Source organism: Argentina silus, assembly GCF_951799395.1.
Source record: "Argentina silus genome assembly, chromosome: 17".
Classification (NCBI taxonomy): domain Eukaryota; kingdom Metazoa; phylum Chordata; class Actinopteri; order Argentiniformes; family Argentinidae; genus Argentina; species Argentina silus.
The window spans coordinates 3,938,644-3,961,429 of record NC_139671.1 but is presented as its reverse complement, the minus strand read 5'-3'; the positions used below and the strand labels follow the sequence as shown (position 1 = coordinate 3,961,429).

Here is a 22,786-nt window from a genome sequence, read left to right as displayed (position 1 = left end):
GCAGAATTAAAGTAACCAGGCACGCCACAAATAGCTTTGACAAGTTAATTTAGATTCGGTGTGAAGAGTATAAATTGTATACTGTAATATGGTAATTCAAACGGTGTCTGTGGTGCATTCTGAACATACTCCACACAGTTACTGTACATGCATATCACTTCAGTTTGGGAGCCTGTTTACAGCATAGCACCAATATGATCCTTTCACTCCTCGTAGCCCTTTGAACCCAAGACGTTTCACGCAGATGCAGCGCCTCGACACCTGTGGAGATACTCCCTTGTGTACTTTCTGTTCCATGGGTCCACTACGCTCCTAGGACTTCATAACCCACGAGGACTCCCTCCTGAGACTACATAACCCACGAGGACTCCCTCCTGAGACTACGTAACCCACGAGGACTCCCTCCTGAGACTACATAACCCATGAGGACTCCCTCCTGAGACTACATAACCCATGAGGACTGCCTCCTGAGACTACATAACCCACGAGGACTCCCTTCTGAGACTACATAACCCACGAGGACTCCCTCCTGAGACTACATAACCCACGAGGACTCCCTCCTGAGACTACATAACCCACGAGGACTCCCTCCTGAGACTTCATAACCCACGAGGACTCCCTTGCCATTCATAAAGGCAGTTCAATGTCTACAAACCCAAAGCATCAGGTGTCCCGCCAACAGCTGAACGGCTGCCGATGGCAACATCATTTTTAATTGATTTTTCTCTTAATTGGCGTAGAATCACAGCCACAGGTTGTCTGTTGTGTATCAGGCATCAGCAGAAAGCATGTCCTGTATGGAGAGTGTAGTGATATTGAATGTGGACCTGGTTCTCTTAATCATGCAAATGACATGTCGGTAGTATCTCGTAAACTCTCTGTTTCGGTCTGCGGTACACTCATGGGACATGTACTGACCACGACCAAACTAAATATACTCCCATAATAAAATAAGGCTTTGGTCTCTGTTCTGTCAGTTCAGGCCAGGTGAGTTAGGGGTTATGATACGGTCAGCTTGGTCGGGGTCGCATATCATTTCAAAACTGCTGCTGCCCAAGATTGTTATTGGCTTTGAACTTAACCCCCCCCTTCACGGTGAACTGCAGATTCAGCTGCTATTTGATGGGCACATTAAAAAACCCATTGGAGAGCAGGAGCTGTCAAATGCTACGCTATGCTAGTGTTGTTTAGCCGGTAGCTGTGAAGTCTGAGCCAAATTCATGATGAACCTGTGAAGAGGTGTTGCTGTTTTTTACACCCCAGGCAATGGTGCGCTGAGGTCAGGGATAGCCTCTCAGGAGTGTGAGTGTGTGTTGTGTGTGTGTGTGTGTGTGTGTGTGTGTGTGTGTGTGTGTGTGTGTGTGTGTGTGTGTGTGTGGAGCGGGGGAGGTATAGTCCCTCGCTGCCAAGTTGTATCACATCCAAGCCTCCGCCCGCGTGACGGGTAATCCTTGGCAAAGCAGCTGAAGGACGTTAGCGTGGCTAACATGCCACACGCTGCTCTGTCATCTCCATTCACGCCTCGTAGTGACAGGCTGAGCATCAGAGTATCCACAGAGGTAATGCTGTCACAGAGGTAATGCTGTCACAGAGGTAATGCTGTCACAGAGGTAATGCTAATTAGCATGGACAATTAGCATTAGCAGTTAGCATGACCAGGTGAAATTAGCAATACCATTACGCATTACACAGGTGTCTTGTGCCATGTATGGGAGTATTTCTCAACCTTTTATTGTAACAGGGACTGCCGAAGTATTATATATTCTCCTTTAGTAGTTTAGAGTTGAACCAACACTTGATAGATGCAATTGTGTCAGATAACCATGATGCACCAGTTCGCAACAGATCCATGATGAGAAACACTGAAGTACGTCCTTTCATGTGGCTTAGTTTCAACAATGCTGAACCGTTTGCTGTTTGTGTTCCGCAGGTCAAAGTGATGGTACGGATCTGCTCTGCCCAGGGCTTCCGCGACACCTCAGAGTCCATGTCCTTCCTCAAGGTGGACGCCCGCAAGAAGCAGCTCACTCTCTGCGAGACGTCCGCTAAGGGTCAGTCCGGTGCGGCCCAGAGGCGTGCTGCGGCGGCCGCCCCCAAGATGTTCGCCTTTGACGCTGTCTTCACCCAGGATGCCTCACAGGTAAGCCCGTTTCTCCCCATCCCCACCCTGCTGCCCTGCCTCCCCCATCCCCAACTTGTTGGCAAGATTCGTTGGCAAGATAAGTAAGATGTGTTAGGGTTGGGCTAGACTGAAATCCTGTCCACCCTGTGGATCCTCTGGACCAGGGTTGAAGAACACACATGTCAAGAGCCTATAACACACACCTATAACACACAGGCTCTTGACATGGTAAGATGTCATGGAGCAGGAGGCTGGAAAAGTGCCCAGGCCCACAGTGTCTATCCTTGGACATGGGGGGTATGGTTGGTGGGGTGAAACTGTGGAGTACAGCGTGAGTAGTTGGTCCTTTTTGGATGAAGCGCTTTGGATTCCAGTAAGGGCCTATATCCAAGCTTCTTAAAACATGTATCTGATTGCACAAAAGAGATCAGCATGGGGGGATACCCAAGCTGAGATCAAAGTGGTAGTTGTGTGTGTGCGTGTGTGTGAGGATAGCCCTGAACCCTCAGCAGGAGCCCTCACCCCAGAGCGCAGGAGAAAAAAAAAAAAAAAACGTTCTCCCTGATCGGTTTTAGCTTCAACAGCTCACTAGGCTACAAAAGGTTAGAGGGTTTCCTCTCAAACGACAGAAAGGCCTGGTGATCAGTGGCCCTACCCGGCACCGTTCAAAAGGCCCTGCCCGGCACCGTTCAAAAGGCCCTACCCGGCACCGTTCAAAAGGCCCTGCCCGGCACCGTTCAAAAGGCCCTGCCCGGCACCGTTCAAAAGGCCCTGCCCGGCACCGTTCAAAAGGCCCTGCCCGGCACCGTTCAAAAGGCCCTACCCGGCACCGTTCAAAAGGCCCTGCCCAGCACCGTTCAAAAGGAGAGGAGGCTTTGAAGAGCGACTGCAGAGCTCCTCTTATAACAGTGGCGGCCAACTGACTCCTTGTTCTCCACACCCTCCTCATCCCACAAACACCCAAGCACACACACACACCCAAGCACACACACGCACACACACACACACAGACATACACACACACACACACACACCTACACCTCTATCCCTCTCTCTAGCTCTTCCCTTTTCTCCAGCTCTCCCTCTCCCACACCTGAGGCGTGGTGCCAGAGTTTGAACACTTCATCATGGAGGCCGGGTGGAAAACCTTGCTGGGTCTGCCTGTCTCCAGGGGAAGGCTGCTGTAGGATTGATCAGCAGAAGAGAGGCCGCTACCTGTCACGTTAGGGGAAGTCATATGTCTGAGGAAGGTGTGTTAGGCAATGCAGACCTATATTGCAGTACATCCTGGATCCAGACAGAATCACATGATTGTCAGGAGAGGTAGGCAGCATACAGGCAAAGCAGGGGAGGTATGCAGTGTTGCTCCGTCTTTGAACAAAAGGGCCAGATCAGTCATATTAAAACACCCAATGAGGTTTGCAACGTAAATACACAGTGACCAGTAGGTGTGTGAACATGTACTTGAGTCCCTGGACTCATAATAAATCCCTACTCGAAAAAGTTTTTTTTTAAATGTTTTATACAAGCTTCGTCTAAGCCTTGTGTGACACTACTTTGACCCGGGAGATGAGGGACAACATGAAATGCAAGCAGTTGTTTTCTCCTCAACTGTGAGAGAGAGCACAAGAGGGAGGAGCACATTCACACATGCGGCATAAGCCTGGAATAACAACGACTCAAACCTGACCTTAGTGGGTGTGAATTCACTGAGTAAAGTATTTGTTATTATTTGATTTCAGCTAATTTCACGGCTGCGAGGTGTAGCTTGGAATCAGAAACGTGTGGTGTGAAAGCATTGGGGGGAAGTGTTGTGGGAGATGACTGATGTGAAGTTTGGATGCTCTTTCTTTCGCACATTCGGGCAGAAGTGTCTGTGGATGAGACTAGTGCTTTGCTGCAATTGGTTGAAGTGTGCTTGTCTCTTATTCCATTGGCCGAGTGGCCTGTGCTCCACCCACTTTGGTTGACGTGTACTCTGAAGTGTGATATTCTTTGTTTTCATTGGCTAACACTAGCTATGCTTTGTCCACATAGGCTGAAGTGTGCTCGGGAACAGTGGCAGAGGTCATCCAATCAGTGGTGAATGGCGCGGACGGCTGCATCTTCTGCTTTGGCCATGCCAACCTTGGTAAGACCCCACCTTCCACACGTGTACATGCACGCACACACACACACACACACACACACGCACACGCACACACGCACACCCCCCCTTGAATTAATTGATGAACCACTGCTTGGTCAAAAGGTTTAATTTCCTTTCACACCTCTCGAAACAAACTAGATTCCTGACTGAACAGAGGTGCCCCTTTGATTCGATTGATTCAACCATTGTCCCCCCCCCACCTCCCTCCACACTTTAACACATTCATTTCCTTGTGGGAGCTCCAGTGATTGTCTACAATTGAGACGAGAGAATCCCAATTTGTTTTGTCTGCCTCATTTGAAGCCCCTCTTTGAGTTTCTGCGAAGTGCTTTAAATGAAAGAGTGGAGGGAGAGGGGAAGGAGAAAGGTGGAGCGTGTGTTGTAAGGGGGCCTGTGTGTGTGTATGTTTGTGTGGGTGTGTGAAAGAGAGACAGAGAGAGAGAGAGAGAGAGAGAGAGAGAGAGAGAGAGAGAGAGAGAGAGAGAGAAAGAGAGAGACAGAGAGAGAGAGAGAGAGTTAGTGCCCTGGTTTCCCACTTGGTTGTTCAGTGCTCCTCTGTCTACTCCGTTGTTTTACCTCACGCTGTGTTTTACCTGTCTGCCTCCTGCTGCGCCTCTCAACTCTACCAGGTTTTGTTTGTTTTCCGCAACTACAATTACTATTAATAGAACCGCTACCTGCCTTACTCTCTGTTAATATGTGTATTAGCCCATGTACTTTACAACGAATACATAATTTTTCATGTGTCTACTGATATTTCACAAGAGAGGTCGACAAGGTTTTTACCTACAAAGGGGTGTTACTAGTGTTGCACTGTATACCGTAACTTCTGTACTTTTTCAATACTTTTTTTAAAACACAGTACAATGCTAGCATTTTTGTGAGGTTCTTCTGTCAATGTCGTATGCTGATTGAGAGGAACAAATCTGTCTTGTCATTTGTCTGAATCTTCTCTAGAGAGGAGTAGTAAGCTAGCCCAAGCAGACTGGTTGCACTTGTGCATGCAATGGTGAGTCAGCTGACAGCCATGGCTTGAGCCACGAACCTCTTCAAGCGATAGGAAAGAGACAGCATGCTCGACAGCATGGCTTCTACTTCTTCAAATGATATCATACCTCCATGCCCACAGCTTGTAGATAAAGCTATGGGAGTACTCTCTCCCTCCTCCACAGGAATATTATGTAATATGTTGAATAAATGTTCATGTCATTGTCAAAAATCATTTGTTTATAAATAATTTAGTTGCTAGTAGAAGAACGTTTCAAAGTGGCCTGTGCTCAATCCACTTTGGTTGGGGTGTACTCTGAAGTGTGATATTCTGTGTTTTCATTTGCTAAAATTGAACTCAGTTGAATTGTGATGACCCCGTCCGCAGGTAAGACGTACACCATGATCGGCAGGGATTGCTCCACCCAGAGCTTGGGCGTGGCTCCCACCGCCGTCTCCTGGCTCTTCAAGCTCATCGAGGAGCGCAAGGAGAAGGCCGGGGCGCGCTTCTCTGTCCGCGTGTCCGCCGTGGAGATCTCTGGCAGGGACGAGGCGCTGACGGACCTCCTGTCTGAGGTGTCCACTGACAGCCTGCAGGACGGACAAGCCCCGGGGGTGTACCTGCGCGAGGACCCCGTCTGTGGGTCGCAGGTATGTGGCACTGGGAAGGTTGTGTGTGCGTGCGTGCGTGTTTTGAAAGGGATCCCAATATGAATTTCAAAGGGATGGACCATAGTAAATGCTTTGAAATTTCAACAACATGCTTTTCCTCAGGCAAAAAAGGTCTCCCTTAGTGAATCCCCCTCCTCCACCTGACCTCCCGTGACCTCTCTGGGTCCCGGGGCCCTCCGTCTCTCACCTCTCCTCACCTTCCTCCCTCTGCGCTCATATCTGACCCACTTATCACCCAGGAGACCTCCTCCGCTGGGCCAGAAATGTGCGCTGTTCGTCCAATTAGACAGCCCTTTCTAATTCGGTCTCTTTTTCCATCTCACCCTCCCCCCCCCCACCCCCCTCTCTCCACCGCTGTCTTTTGTTACTTTGTCCCTTTCCTTACCTCACTCTATCTATGTATCTATTTCTTTCTCTCTCTCTCTCTCTCTCTCTCCCTCCGTCCCTCTCTCCCTCTTTCCATCTCACCCTCCCCCCCCCCCCTCTCTCCACCACTCTCTTTTGTTACTTTGTCCCTTTCCTTACCTCACTCTATCTATGTATCTATTTATTTCTCTCTCCCTCTTTCCGTCTCTCCCTCCTCCCTCCCTCCCTCCCTTTACTCCCTCCCTCCCTCCCTCCCTCCCTCCCTTCACTCCCTCCCTCCCTCCCTCCCTTCACTCCCTCCCTTCACTCCCTCCCTCCCTTCACTCCCTCCCTCCCTTCACTCCCTTCCCTCCCTTCACTCCCTCCCTCCCTTCACTCCCTCCCTCCCTTCACTCCCTCCCTCCCTCCACTCCCTCTCTAGCTCCAGAACCAGAGTGAGTTGCGAGCAGCCACGGCGGAGAGAGCTGCCTACTTCCTGGATGCGGCCCTTGCTGCCAGGAGCACCAACAAGCTCCACTGTGACGAGGCGGAGAGGAGGAACTCCCATGTGCTCTTCACCCTCCACGTCTACCAGTACCGCATGGAGAAGAGCGCCAAAGGAGGAAGTGAGGGCCCCTGTGTGTGTGTGTGTGTGTGTGTGTGTGTGTGTGTGTGTGTGTGTGTCTGTCTGTCTGTCTGTCTGTCTGTCTGTCTGTCTGTCTGTCTGTCTGTCTGTCTGTCTGTCTGTCTGTCTGTCTGTCTGTCTGTCTGTCGATCTGTGTGTGTGTGTGCGTGTGTGTGTGAGTGAGTGAGAGTCTGTGCAGTTATGAGTCTTCGGATTTCAAAAAGAGAAATATGTTAAAATATATCATCAACACCGTTCATATCACATTTACTAAAAAATGTTCCCATATTGAGCTTGAAGTGCATTAGCTATCCTCACCAAGCTTTCATAGTAAGTTGTATGGGTGGAATGTCACAGGCCTATATGCCATTAGTCCCACGTCGACTACTCGATTGATGCAGATAAACCTCTACAAAGATCTCAGCATCTTTAACTTGCTCCCAGCTCAAAGGAACCACTCTGATCAGCACAATGAAAACTCTGCCCTTTTATCTGGAGAACATATTTCACATGCATCATTAGTATGTTAAGAAGACCGTCTGAGAGTCTCTACACCATCCAGCACATCTATTATCTCCCCCCCCCCCACTCCCTCTCTCTCTCTAACCCAGCATGTATTAATTAGCTTCATTTGGATTTGCTGATAACAGGCTTAACAAGAATACTAACAAGGAAGGCTAGCACATTTTCATTAGCCGTTGTAGCCCTACCTGTCATCTTCACTATCTTTACGGCAGCCTCCGTCATTAGTATTTCACTCCCGTAGCTGCAATGCGGGGGTAGGCACGGCGCTGTCCAGTGCCTTGAATACATTTTAATAGGTAATGAGGCTTGAGTCCCCTTTCTGTGAATGTTTAAAGAGCGGCACATAAAATAGGGGGCTAGTTTGCATTCGCCTGTTCCGAGGAGAGTTGCCTGCCATTCTCTGTGCTGGGTTTCTAAGTCTTGCTGACGCAAGGTTAATCTCACAACTCCGCCGCTGCATTAAATCAGGGCATCATTTCTCTCCCCTTAACGATATGAGTCTGAGTTTCCATACCAGTGACCTAGATGAGCTGAAATGGGACGGATTCTGTCTCGACCCTAACCTCTTCTCTCGAGCGGTTAGTCAGAAAGTGCGATCCTATTTGATTGTCAGTGCCGACTGTCCATAACTCTTGATTTATTGGGTCATTTAAGTCCGTTGGTATCGTCCGTCTCTCTGATTGTGTGTCTCTGTAATTTCCCACTGGGATGGTGGACCCAGTGCTCCCTAAAGGAGTTCCCCAATAGCTGCCACTCACTCTATTGCCATTTAGCACGGAGCTCCCTACAGTAGATGGGGATCTCTAATGAAGTTTCTACTCATTTGTAGGATTTGAACTTTTTTCATTTTTCGGAAATGGGGAATGTAGGATTTAACCCTCTCTCTGTCTCTCTGTCTCTCTCTCTCTCTCTCTCTCTCTGTCTCTCTCTCTGTCTCTCTCTCTCTTTGTCTCTCTGTCTCTCTGTCTCTCTGTCTCTCTCTCTCTCTCTCTCTCTCTCTCTCTTCCAGTGTCTGGCGGTCGTAGTCGTCTGCACCTTTTGGACCTGGGCAGCTGTGAGACAGATATAAGTCGGACTCGAGAAGGAGGTGGAGGCCAGTGTCTGTCGCTCTCCGCCCTGGGAAACGTAATTCTTGCTCTGGCCAATGGGGCCAAGCACGTCCCTTACAGGTATGTCCAAAAAACAGGAGGAAAGAAGAAGTGTGTGAGTGTTTATCTTGGTTCTGTGTCTTTGTAAGATATTTTTATTGCTACACAACCAAGGTTGGTGGAATTTGTTTTCAGGACAGATTTGTGGGGATCTCTACATTCAATAACATAGACAGTAATGACACAAGAGCTGGTGTTTTGTCTGACTCTGTGTTTGCCTTTTTTAATCTTTCTGTGTTAGTCCCATCTCACTGATAAATCATTGAAGCCTATTAACCTATTTGGATGAGAAAGAAGGCAAGTTGAGGAAGGAAGCAAGCCCAAACGTGGGAGGTTATTGATAGTACTGTGTACTCTGCTTCAGGGAAAGGCTGGATTTCAGCTTCATTGTGGGTGTGGTAGTGGATAGTGGGCTAACATAGATGATGGGTGCATGGAAGGGAAAAGGGGAATGTGATTTTCCATGAGGCTCAGACAAGATCAGCTTTATTTATACAGTAGGGAGAGCTTAATATTTTTATAATATATATGTAGAGTATACAGTGGGCAGAGCTTAATATTGTATATTTTATATATTTTTATTATTATTTTATTTTAATTTTTTATTATATATCTGGTCTATTTGAAACGCAATCTTTCATGGACATTTCACACAATGGCCTACTTACAGACAGCACATGAGAAGGTAGTTGAAAGAGGGGTTCCATTAATGACATTTCGACTGCCTTTTGCCTCATCCTTGCGTACAGTAAGGAATGGTTACTATGATCCTGAGGGTTTGGGGGGGGGGGGTTATGGTGAAGCTCTGGTCTTTTGGGGCTAACAAGGGATTTTTGATGTATTATTCAGGGATAGCAAGCTCACCATGTTGCTGAGGGAATCGCTGGGCAACATCAACTGCCGAACCACCATGATCGCTCACATCTCAGACACGCCGACCAATTATATGGAGACGCTCACCACTGTACAGCTGGCCTCCCGTATCCATCGCATGAGGAAAAAGAAATCCAAGGTAGCTTCTTGGAGTCAGACTGTTCTTCATGCATCCTTTCCTGTTGCTCAATTAGAGTGTTTTTAATTGTTTGAATGATTTCCCAGGGGTGCTAATGGTCCTAGCATAGAACGATCTATAAAGTTAATCTGTATTTTTTTGAAGGAGAGACTGTTACAGCGATAATTTAGATAGAGTTTTTCTCAGTGCTTTATGCCTGGCAATCAATACTTTTGCTCCTTAGGGAAAATGCAGTGCTTCCACTGAGATTAGAGTAGCATATTTCCAACATAATTAGGCAGATTGACAGCATGTATTTATATTTTATAGATCAGAGAAGTAATATGGATGCATCATTTACAAGCCTATACATTGTATTGACATTCATTTTGTTGTGACCTTTGGCATGCACTTTTAACGTGTGATGGTACTGACATGTGACTCTCAAGAAATTCTCACTGTGATCTCTCCTATCCTTGCAGTATGCATCCAGCTCCTCTGGTGGTGAGAGCTCTTGTGAAGAGGGCCGAAGCCACCGGCCGCCCCAGCTAAGACCTTTCCACCCACGGACGGTTGCTCTTGACCCAGACACACCCTCATTGCTGTCCAGCGACCCTGACTACTCGTCGAGCAGTGAACACTCCTGTGACACAGTCATCTACATTGGACCTGGTGGGGCCGCTATTTCGGACAGAGAACTCAGTGACAATGAGGGACCGCCAGCCTTTGTTCCTATCATTCCCTCTCTGACTAGGAAACGTGTCAAAGACACTCAACGGTCAGACGGGGAATACTTTAAGTGTAACACTTTTGCAGAGCTACAAGAGAGACTGGAGTGCATTGATGGCAGCGAGGGTCCAGCTGCCTTTACTGGGGAGGGCAAGGGGGAACAAACACCTCCAAAGACTCAAAGTGGGCCTGCCAAAACAGAGGGGGCTATTTCACCCAGTACTGTTAAAACCTCCTCTCAAAAACCCTCTATAAGCACAGCAACTACAGAGACAGGTGAGAGTAAATCTGAACAGGAGCATGTCAAATTGTCCTCAGATGGGGGTGTCCCAGAGACTCACAAACGGACTAGTGCAGATGGGGAAAAGGTTCTGGTCCCTGGAAATCAACCATGTGTGGTGAAGCCCAGCATGGTTTTGCCACAGGACTCTGAGCCTGTCGTGCGAGAGAAGGTATACCTCAATAAAGAACCTGTACCTAAGCCCTCTGCCTCTCCCTTTTTGCCACGGTCCTCCACGTCGCCCTCTCAGAATACTGAGGCTATTGGTAGGGCACCCCCAGTGGGCATGAGTCAGCAGGCCCTAAGGCAGGCACAATCTGGGGGCTCCCCTATCATGGAAAGGGCCCATCACATGAGCAGGAGTCCCATGGAAGTGAGCCATCTACGGGCAGCCTTGATGGGAAGGTGCCTGAAAAGGGATGTCCTTAGGACCACAGTCACACTGCAGCAGCCTGTTGAACTGAATGGGGAAGATGAACTGGTGTTCACAGTGGTGGAGGAGCTGCCCATTAGTCTTGTCCCAGACAATGGGCGGCCCTCTAGTATCATCAGCTTCAACAGTGACTGCTCTCTTCAGGCCCTGGCCTCAGGCTCTCGTCCTGTAAGCATTATTAGCAGTATCAATGATGAATTTGATGCTTACACATCCCAAGAGGGCGCCTCTGGAATAAGCGCTGAAGTAACCACAACCTCACAGGAGGAGCTCTTTGCCCATGATGGCAATAGACAATCCTCTATTGGTTCCTGGCCTAGCGAAGTGAGTGTGTGCTCACTTGAGAGTGAAGGCACCCATTCAACAAGTAGACTCTTACAAAGGCTCAAGTGCATTGCACCAGAAGGCACCTCCATTTTGTCATCCCCCTGTATATTTCGTAGGGAGCCATTTTTGCAGCACGGTGCCAAGAGCTCCCTAAATGACAGTGGTGTCTGCTTTTCAGAGCTCGACAGTGACCCTGCCACCCCAAGCAAGATCTCCTTAATCAAGTGCCCACCTTCTCCTGACTCAACCAAAGCATCCCTCAGAGGTTCTAAAGGAAGAGCCAATACTCTGAACACCTCAGCATCTTCCCAGATCCCCCATCATACTGTTCACTCCAGTCTTCCCAGGAAAACCAAGCCTACCTCATCCGTTGTCCCAAGTTGCAGCAGACAGGAAGGCAGGCAAGATGACCTTTGGCTGCAAGGGAGTGGCCACTCAGAACCTAGAGTGATGGAGTCTACTTCCACTGCCAAGCCACCCAGAAATGGTATGAGCGGCATCCCTTCCAGGAAGCCGGGAGGAAACAGCAACAGTGTACCTCGACCACCAAAGGCACCAGTATATTCCTCATCTCAGAGGGTGGTTGATGGCTGTGAGAAGTCCAGCAGCAAGAAAGGAGAGACACTTACCAGAATGCCGCAACTCAGACGAGGGGCAACCACTCTTGGCACAGTTTCTGTCCCCCACAGTTCCGCTGAATCAAAATGGGGCCGTGATAGTACTTCAGGAACTGGTAGTCTGAGGTTCTTATCTTTGGGAAAGAAGGCAAATGGACAGAAAAGTAGCATGCTCCCAAGATCTGGCAGCATCTCTCCTCCAGATCCACCTGTTCGGAAATCAAGCCTAGATCAAAAGACAAGGATAGTGTTATCCCCAAGTGCCTTAAAGTCATGCAGCGATGCTGCAAAGTCATTGTCACCTAAAACATCAGTCTCAGAGGAAGAATTGGATGTTCGGCGCAGAGGGGATTCATTTAGCTACAAAACATCCAGCTTGAAGGCTGACCATGGCTCTGCCAAGACAGCATCGAGCCTCAAGGCACGAGGAGCCAAAGGTGATTCTGGAAGGTACTATGGTAGTCTAATGTCCTTAGAGAGATGTGACAGTCTAACCTCAGTCGGGTCTAAACCAGTACTGTCGAGAGAGAATAGTGGCACTAGTTTAGGAAGCAATGGCAAATCCAATAGATCAGTGCCAAGACTTGGGGTCCCTATTTCCACCTCCACACCTACTGCTACCTCCCAGTCGCTATCTGCCAATTTTGCGACAACAAGCAAATTGGGCCAACTCAAAGCTAGCGCCAACCCCCGAGCCGTGGTTGCCAGTGGATCAAAGGCTCGAACATTGGCTGTCAGCAGTTCCAAGACCCTGAGCTCTTCCACCAAATCTCTCGACGCTTCAACCACACGTAACGCCAGCCTACCACCAACAGGTAAATCCCCATCTCGGTCTGTGGCAGGGGCCAATGGGAAGCCTGGAAGAGGCACTATCATGGGCACCAAACAGGCCATCCGGGCTGCCAACAGCAGAGTCAGCGAGCTTGTGGCGGGAAGCCCAAGGAAACACCTAAGCAGGGGCCCAGGAGCCTCTGGGAATGATGGTGACGATAGTGGGGCTAGTGTCAGTACTCCATTACCTTCACCCTACAGCAAGATCACAGCCCCACGGAGGCCCCAGCGGTACAGCAGCGGGCACGGCAGTGACAACAGCAGTGTACTCAGTGGGGAGCTGCCGCCCGCCATGGGCCGCACCGCCCTCTTCTACCACAGCGGCGGCAGCAGTGGTTATGAGAGCATGATCCGCGACAGTGAGACCACAGGCAGTGCCTCGTCAGCCCATGACTCCATGAGTGAAAGCGGGGTGTCCTTGTCCAATAGGAGTAGAGTGTCTAAATCCCCCAAGAAGAGGGGCAATGGTGAGTTCCAATATATCAACTGCACAATTACACAAATTCCGGTCTAATTTTATTGACACTCCACTGACACTCCAGTCTTTTATTGTACTTTTTAGAGTCCAATAAGGCTCCAATTTAACGATAAAAGCTATAGAATCTCAAATTATATTTATGACCTTTCCGTGAAGTATTTAGAGAAACTGATGTAGTTACATTTTCCTTTGGATTTAGAGCATTAACATTCATATGATATATTCCTGTGGTTGAATGGCAATTTGAAGTTGAATGCTCAATATTGTATTCTCATGCATGCTAAACAGATCAAAAGTGTATGTATTTTCAGGCCTTACTTGTGAATATCACAGATATTACACATATTGTCTTTATAGATATATTTCAATGCCTGAATGTATCCTCCACCTAGCATCTATCCAAGTGTAGTATCTGAAGTGACATGACAGTGTATTCCACTGCAGTGTACATGTGTAACACACATTCAGCCCATTCAGATTCATATGCCAATCCTCCGTAATTCCTAACAGAAACAGAAAGGCTCTTGTGCCTAATGCATATGTAATCAGTGCCTGCGCTGAAGGTTATGTGATCCTGCCCGATGGATGTCTGCTATCAGTCTGTGTATCTTGGCACGTTTTTTCCTCATGCATATTTCAAGGCAAGAGCTGCACATGCCAGGATATTCCTGGTGTGCATATCCAACTCCAATTAACAGCCGTAACGCCACTGACTCTGAATGCATCTTATTCCAGGGCTTCAGCGGCGGCGTCTAATCCCGGCCCCCCTTCCGGACACCTCCTCTTTGGGCAGGAAGGCTGGCGCCCCGGGCCAGTGGGTGGACCTGCCTCCCTTGGGTGGCACCCTGAAAGAGCCCTTTGAGATCAAGGTGTATGAGATTGATGACGTGGAACGGCTACAGAGGAGACGAGAGGGTGTTGCAGGGACAGAGGTGAGAGGGCCTCCATCTGCTCAGTCCTTGGCATGCTAATGTGCTTTGTGTGTTACCCTTGCCGTCAACATTTCAGCACATTCTGAGGGATGTTATGGGAGGTTAGTCAGACAGGATCTACCAGAGTGATTGTTGAGGGATTGTTATGTTTTTTGTTTTTGTTGTTTCTTACTTGGTTAGTTGGTGCATGTTGTGTATGTGTTGTGTGTTTGTTATGTCAGGTGCCACCTCTGTTCACCTTTTCACCTCATCAAAAGGCAGGTTTCAAATTTCCATAAATTCCACCTTCCAAAGGTATAAAAACTTCTCACAAACGCACCGGTATTGTACCTACAGACTAAGCATCCCACCACCACTTCATTCTCCTCCCTCCATCCTGGCTTATCTGCCACCTGGGCATCATCTGCCACTGTGGGGGTTCTCTGCCTTGGTCCGTGACCAGGTGCAAGCCCAACGAAAAGTGAAATCCGTGCCAAAGAATGTTGCACACATACAATCACATCACTATACGTCTGATTAAGTGGAACAGACGTAGTGAAATCCCTACACAGTACTTTTCCCCTTTAAACTCAAACCTATCATGGTTGAAGGAGCATTGTGCTCAAATGCACTGGGCTGATATTGAGGGAACAGTCCCGTTCTTCATCCTCAACTGAGCATGTCCCAAATTAAAAAGTGTACTTGCTAACTGTCTCAAACCCTCATCCCTTCCACAGAGTATTAACAAGGGTGTGTCTGACTGCCTGCAAGGGAAGACTTTCATCAGACTTCATCACGTTGAGTTTGTCTGTAGCCGAGGTTATCACAGAAACAATTGTATACTGTCGCTGCTTAATTGGTTTGGATATGACTGATGGCGAGCGTTGGGTAGCCCTGGCAGGGGGAAGCCCAGCGGAGGTTGAGTTGGAGTGGAGGAGCCAGTGATGAATGAAGGTTGGCCCCGCTATCTGGGCCCCGCCTGATTGCTCTTTATGGGCCTCTCCACTCTCCATGTCCACGGGTCATTAACCATTCCCACGAGTGGGAGCCAGTCACCCAGCGAATAGTGTGGGGAAGACATGGGGAAAACACATTAATTCACCCTGATGGTGCTTTGATTTATTTTCAATTAGGAAAAGATGATCTTCAATTCGTCTTTGAGAGCCTGTCATCATCAGCACCGAAAAAGTGTTTTGAGTGCACCTGTGTTTGTTTGTGTGTGTGCGTGCGTGTGTGCGCGTGTGTGTGTGTGGGTGTGTGCGTGTGCGTGTGCGTGTGCGTGTGTGTGTGTGTGTGTGTGTGTGTGTATGTTCATGAATACTTGCAAGTGAAAGTGTCTTAATTTAGATTATGTATTATCTCTGCAATGTTGATAATGTGTTTTTCTCTGCTCTCTCCATCATCTCTCAGCAGCCGTTCCAGGATGTTGAAAAGGTACGTTGATTAATTTCAATGGATGTGGCTTGATTATTAGATCCCATTCTAAAATGGAATTGATTGAAGCCTTGAATTACACTGATTGATTTTGCAAGGCCTCATGAGGAGGTAGATACATTATATTGTGGAACAAAATGCAACCAGAAACAAATGTTGTGCAAAGCAAATAGAGCAAGCGCCAATATCTGTGGCAGCAGCAAAAAAACAAAACAACCAAAAAACAGCTCAGAAGTAAAAATAATCTGTCCCATTATTCTACCTTTCAATAACTTGTTCCTGGTGGACATGTCTATACTTAATCCCTGAGCGTTTGTCCTGGAGATTAAAGCAAAGCGGGGATTATGGTGGAGGCTAATTTTATATCCAGCTCACTCGTAATTAATCCTGCCAATGGACACAGCAGGTTAGAGGCTCTTTATTCAATTTGGAATATTCTCCTGCGGTACAGACCTTGCTCTCCAGTGTGAGCCTCCTCTCAGAGCACACAACTCCCTAAATAGATTGTCATCGAAGCACGGACTGAGACTTTGTCATCTGTTTCCTTCTCCCTCTGTTTATCTCCCCCCCATCCGAGCCAGGGCTTCTCCGAGGGAGCAAGGCTTGTTTCTTCTCCTCCCTTTTCTCTCTCCGCTCACTCCATCCTACCGTTCCTTCACCCAGGGCCTGCTGTACTTCAACGCCAGGCTGAGAATGCTGGAGAAGAGGCAGCTGCAGATCAGAGAGTTGAGGGTCAAGCACGAGAGGCTGAAAGGGGAACTGGAGGACGCCAAGAGCAGACTGATGTTGAGCCCCGGGAAGTGGAGCGGAGAGTGTGAGTACCACAGATGTTATTTTAAGCTTGTTTTAAGTGCGTTATGTTGTCTTAAACATATGTTTAATTTGTTAAGGATGGATATATGACAGACATTATAGATTAAGCTACTTGTTGACTGACTTCAATCAGTCTTTGTAATGATAAACCAACCACGATACTACCATGCAGTATGTTTTGAAATGCTGCAACATGTCAACAACCAGTCAGGTGTTCCATATCATCAGCGGTTTTATGTTGCACAAACAAATTACATGGTGCCTGACTCTTTTGTGCTATTGTATAAACCATCGACTGCCTCTATTAGGAAGATATTTATCTTTCAGTCATTTGCTGTCTCCAGTCCCATGTTCACTACACTGAGCTGGTGAGAGACCGTAATGTTGTGTAGCTCTGGCAGCAATAGCCACTCTCATCGTTCAGTAAACAGACCTCGACACTGTGCACAGCTGATTTCCCAAAGTCCTTTATGGCAGTTGCCCCACTTACATGTATCCCCTATGGCAGTGCCATTCCATTCCATGGAATATGGAGAAATACACTCACAGAGCACGTTATTAGGAACACCTGTACACCTTCTCATGGTGGAGGTGGTGTAATGGTGTGGGGAATGTTTTCATGGCACAATTTGGGCCCGTTAATACCAATCAATCATCGCTTGAATGCCACCGCCTATTTGAGTATTGTTGCTGACCATGTGCATCCCTTCATGGCCACAATTTACCCATCTTTTAATGGCTACTTCCAGCATGATAATGCACCATGTCACAAAAAAAAGATGTCTCAAACTGGTTTCATGAACATGACAATGAGTTAAGTGTTCTTCAGTGGCCTTCTCAGTCACCGGATCTGAATCCAATAGAACACCTTTGGGATGTGGTAGAACGGGAGATTCACAGCTTGAAAGTGCACTTGAAAAACCTGCAGGAATTGCGTGATGCAATCATGTCATCATGGACCAGAATCTTAAAGGAATGTTTCCAACATCTTGTGGATTCCATGCCACAAATAATTGAGGCTGTTTTGAGAGCAAAGGGAGGCCCTACCCAGTATTAGTATAGTGTTCATAATAAAGTGTTCAGTGACTGTATATTGTGCAGATGTCAAGCAAATGTGTATGGTTGACCTCAAATGACCATGTCGTTTAAGCTGTGTGTGCTCCTCCTCATCAACCCAACGGCTGAAACATATTTCACATCTTCACACTAGCATTGACAAAGAAACCGACACACAGTACAGTAGGCCTGTAGACAGTACAGTAGGCCTGTAGACAGGACAGTAGGCCTGTAGACAGTACAGTAGGCCTGTAGCTCTGTAATGTTGATAGGGTTTAAGTCTCTCCGGGTCCTTTCTGGAATGTTGTAGCTATGGAAGTGATAATGGCTTGGTTCAGTCGGTGCCGCAGTGGAAACGTGCTTTTAAACTACATAGAGGTTGCCCTTCTCTCACTCTCACACAAAAGGCAAGCAAGTGGACCCGGTCTTCCAACCACAAATAGACAAAACGGCTGAGCAACGGGGGCTATTTCCAGTTGAGCGGTGTGCAGGTTGCCTGGAGGTTTACTGAAGAACATCCCTGCCTTTGTTGCTGAGCTGTGTCCATTATAATCTATTTCTGGAACCTTCTTAACAAACAATATGCCTTCAGGTCTTTTTCAGCAACTGAAAGAAAACAAAGAACTCAGGGAAGATAATGAGGGATAATATTGTTTAAGGTTGAGCCTGAGAAAATTGCAAAAGAAAACAGCTGCAGGGAAAAGGAACCACATTATTGTTATTATTTTATTTTTTAATATGTTCATTTCCAAAGTCCCATATTCATTTGAACAGAAGGGAAATAGGGAAAAACAGAGGGGACCATTAAGGCGACTTTTTGCGCCATTGAAATCCATTGAAATCCATTGAAATCCATTGAAAGCCAAAACTAATATATGGGAGAGTGTACGTGTGTCGCAGGCAGCCTGGAAGCTGGTGTTTGTATACGTCTTGAAATCAATAAGGCATTATTTTCCCTCTGCCACATCTCCCACCCCTATTTCCCAGACCTGTTTCCCATTAGCTTCGGAGACTGCTGCTCAGGCCGAGCCCATGATGGGAGCAGTCAGGTTTCATAAATCACCATTTCATCCCCATGTTGTGTATATGAGGGCTGTGTGTCTTGAGCAACCTCCATCAGACATCAAGGCATGTCCACCCCGTCAGAAGCTGTTATGCCACAATCAATCACACTGTCTGCACGGGAGTTGTTTAATGCTCTACAGCCAGTAATGACTGTGACATTGGAGAAGCAGTCCCAATGGAGTCACAGTTAAAGAGATGGGGAAACATTCGGAAAGGTTGACAGTGAATTCAGCGGTCTTTGCTAATGTCAACTAGAAGTGAGCGTTGCGTACGTTATGTACGATGTGTATAGTGGCTCGGTTGGCACCTTGGTCATCAACATCATGTGACTCTGATATTACACATATCATCATATGACTCCACTCATACAATAACACAATTATATTTTTCCATAATCCAGGAAATGAAAATTCCATAAAACCGCATTGGGATATGTGCAACTACATTGACAATTACCTGTTATTAATGCTGATGGTGTACTGTACTGTACACGCACATCTCTAAATTAACGTAAGTCATTCTCATTTTTAATGGTCATCTCTCTCTTTCTTCCCCCCCCCCCCTCCCCCTTTTTCTCCCTCTTCTCCTTCACCCCATAGTTGAGGTGGACCAGGATCTAGACAAGGAGTCTCAGGAGTACCTGGAAGCGCTGGAGCAGGCCACAGGCGAGCTGGAATACTGTGTCAACCTATGCAAGTCACATGTCATGATGGAGACCTGCTTCGACATCGTGGTGCCGTCAACCACCGTTGGGCACCAGGAGGTGGAGGTATGAGAAAGCAATAGAGCAAGTGAGAGAGATGGGGACATTTTGAAAGTCAACAAGAGAAGGCGCAAAGAAGCGAAGCAATCGGTTATCCAAACCAGGCCAAGTTCTCTGAATCGTCTGAGAGACCGGGGGAGCGAGTCGTAGGTGGAGAGAGAGGGCCAATGGAAGTGTGGGCTATCCTGATATCGATGCCGGCGTAGGATAACTATGATAGCAGAAGGTGGTTCTGTCTCCATTGAGGATAGAGGCATGCACAGTAGAGAGAGCCAGGCTTAGATCACGTAACAATTAAAGGCTACAAACTCTCTCCACTTCCTATTAGAGGACGACGAATAATTGGAACTGCGGACGGCTGAAGATCTTCATCATCGTCACCAGAAAGTGCCTTGATCTGACTGATTCCAAGGGAATATACATTTGTTCTGATCGGTGCTAGTCTTAAAACAAGCTTACCTGAGCAAACTCTAAACGTATTCCTTTTGAGAAAAATTGTATTTTGCATTGTATCGTATTGTATAGTGTATTTATATGATTACAAAGTATGTAAAAAAGTATCTTTTTAGTTATAAAAAAAACAAACCATGAATAAAATGAAAGAAAAGCAATAAGTTTATCATTATTGCATACCCAAATCTTTGCCTCTCTTTGTGTTAAACATGTTTTATAACCTTCCACGCCAAAAGTGAAAATTTCTGCCTATATGTTTTCCTTTTGGGTTGGAACCAACGTTAAACCAACATTGTGACCTGTTCCGAATGTCAGCTGTACAAAAGGGCTGTCAGGTTTGATTTTGACTCAGGACTGACTTACTGTTTAAAGCTCAGTTGCAGTCAATTGAGCAGAAACATTTACAATTGATACGAAATGGCACTCTGTCTCTTTCAGTTACTGTGATCCTGCAAGATTCTGATCTGCAAACAGAGAGTGAGCCGTTCCCCATAGGTCTTTGCGGAGGTCCTTGACCTTGTGCTTTTGAGTGATGTGACCAATGGCAGCCTGTTAATCAGAACTAGTGCTCGTTGCCACTCAGGACCTGAGACGTGACTCCTTGCCCAGTTCTGCAATATGTCAAAAAAATCTGTGTCTGTTTGGCACAATATTACACGTTTCTACCTGCCTGCAAAGTTGGGGTCCTTTGCATTAGAATTCCAGTCAATACAGAAATGATGAACAATTAAAAATAACCAGTTTCATATTATGTGAATTTAGCAATTACATTCCTTATCCAATAGAAATACTGGGGCTGGAAATAGTAATGAAATTGACCCCAACTCTCCACATGTCCACGTTAGGGAACACACATGTACTGTATGAAGGTAGAAGTGTAAGACTAAACTTCAACGGCTATAAGTAGGAAGAACAAATTAGATTTGAGTGATGTGTGTGTCCATTTGACATCAAAGGCTTGGAGATAAGAACCCCAAAAGATAACAGTTGATCAGCCACTGATGGAAGGGAACTGGCTTTGACTCAATGCCTTCCAACCCTTTATCATCCACCATGTGCTGTGAGCCTAATACACCCAGTGTAAAGATATCACTATACAGATGATGTTTGCACTGTCCCTGCTTAACTCTTTTCCGAAATGGTGGATGTTAATGATTCGAGGTGGCCCTCATGCAATCATACTGGCCTGGCAGTAAGTAATGCTCTGTGGTGAGGGAGACTGAGATCTATGGTCAGGATTTATCAGAAACATTAAACAACTCCAATTTGTCCTCATCACTCACCTCTTTGTAGCTGTTTGATTGCCAATGTTTTTCCCTCACAAAAAATGTACCCCACCTTATCTTAGGGGTAAAACAACAATGTTCTGAAATGTCTCTTATTTTGTCCTGTTAAGGAACTCTCAGGCTCATTTTAAAGTTGCTGCATGAGACATTTGTCAACATCCTTTTTTGTAATATGCCTTGGTATTCTTTTATAAGGTGGTCTGTGGTTTTGACTTACAAACAAACACACATTTTTAAAATGTGTAATGTAAGCTCTTTAATATATAAACCTTTTTTCTATTGTCTTTGTTTTTACACTGTACAGTTTTCTAATCATTTGTAAAAAATAAAAATAAAAAAAAATAAAGGAAATGTACAGTATTGCAGTTTGCATTGACTACATGTTAATAAAGGATGTGAATCCGCTTGGTATATATTACATTGTGGAAATTAAAGTTATTTTATTTCACTAGTTGTCTAAACTCTTAATATAGTGAGAATAACCATTGGGATACTTTCAAGCAATAACTTGACCTAACAAACCTTTTAATCAAATCCATGACCTAAATGTAGGTGTAGTGTTCACATGTGTATCCTATTCTGTTTAAATGCAATTCTTGATTTGCAGCTTGCATCGCACTGCAGACTTCCCCCCGTTTGAAATGACACAAAATGGTCTGGTAGAAGTGAATGTTTGGCACTGGGCAGGACGCCCATCTGATCAGTTTGCCTTGGAGAGGCGGCCTCGAGCCTGCCCCTGATTACCCTTCTAATTGCATCGCCCAATTGACTTTAAGCTAGATGGAATCTTGATTGAATCTAATTGATTGTCTATTCTTCATGTCTAAGTGGTTGGGGCAGTGACACATTCAGAAATGTAGGTTGAGTATGTAATCTGAGGTTATTGATGTCAATTTCCAGTTATGGATGGCTTTTCCTTGGTGTTCACTTGGACATATGAAGTCAAGCCTGTTCTGAAAAATGTTTTTAGGGACAAAATCAGAAACCTGATAATTACTAGGCACAATGAAAGGCTTTTAGCAGGGAATACTGAACATGTTTTTACTCTAATATAGGTGGTCTCTCCAGCAAGACATTTTGTCTTTGGTCAAACCTCTAACTTGACTATGTGAAAAACATAATTAGGTACTTTCACTGTGCAATTACATTTTATAGGTCAAAAGACCTATAAATACCTTACAACGTATTCAGCCATGAAAAGAAACAAAGCTCAAAGCCAAATGTCATCATGAACTTCTGTATCATTATTTTTTCCATTGTGAATTTCTTACACTTAGATTTTTGAATAAATTGACAGTTGAAAAGAATGGAGCAAAAACTCACTTTCAAAGCCTCCGATCTGCAGTATAAGATTGAGGACGTTGTTACCTATCCCTCTTTGAGCTGAAGATTTAACAATTCTGCATGTCTTTGTAGCCGCCACATAATAGCCCGGTACTCCCTTGTTGACTTTTAAAGCCTTGTAACAAAGCACTCAGTGTCGTCAGTCAAGCCTGAAACAACAACAGCATCACTGATACTCTTGCAGGATTTGTAATCATTCATTTTTTTATGCATCACTATTGAGCACAATATGATTTAATGCCACTTCCAGACAGACATTTGAGACAGCGGGACAGAGAGGGAGAGCACATGGGTGACTGAGTGGAGACGTCGCTGGTGGGCGGCGCTTTCTGTTATAGACTTCTAGTTATCTATTGTTTTTTTGTGCATAAGAGCACACCTGATATCAGTGTTTATGTTCCA

The 22,786-nt window shown here is 46.3% G+C and overlaps 1 protein-coding gene across 1 annotated transcript in view; it reads left to right on the top strand.

Annotated features, from left to right (window-relative positions):
• The window catches only part of kif26aa (kinesin family member 26Aa), a gene marked incomplete at its 5' end in the record, with an annotated part of 81,538 nt that extends 60,327 nt beyond the window's left edge, over window positions 1-21,211 (top strand). The window contains 11 exons of the mRNA XM_083688773.1: window positions 1,931-2,140; window positions 4,160-4,253; window positions 5,647-5,909; window positions 6,718-6,901; window positions 8,435-8,594; window positions 9,423-9,585; window positions 10,047-13,248; window positions 13,995-14,191; window positions 15,581-15,604; window positions 16,268-16,418; window positions 19,138-21,211. Coding sequence (XP_083544899.1) covers window positions 1,931-2,140; window positions 4,160-4,253; window positions 5,647-5,909; window positions 6,718-6,901; window positions 8,435-8,594; window positions 9,423-9,585; window positions 10,047-13,248; window positions 13,995-14,191; window positions 15,581-15,604; window positions 16,268-16,418; window positions 19,138-19,313 — 4,824 coding nt within the window. The 3' untranslated portion in view covers window positions 19,314-21,211. The remainder of the gene's footprint in view (window positions 1-1,930; window positions 2,141-4,159; window positions 4,254-5,646; window positions 5,910-6,717; window positions 6,902-8,434; window positions 8,595-9,422; window positions 9,586-10,046; window positions 13,249-13,994; window positions 14,192-15,580; window positions 15,605-16,267; window positions 16,419-19,137) is intronic.
• Between the last annotated feature and the right edge of the window lie 1,575 nt (window positions 21,212-22,786).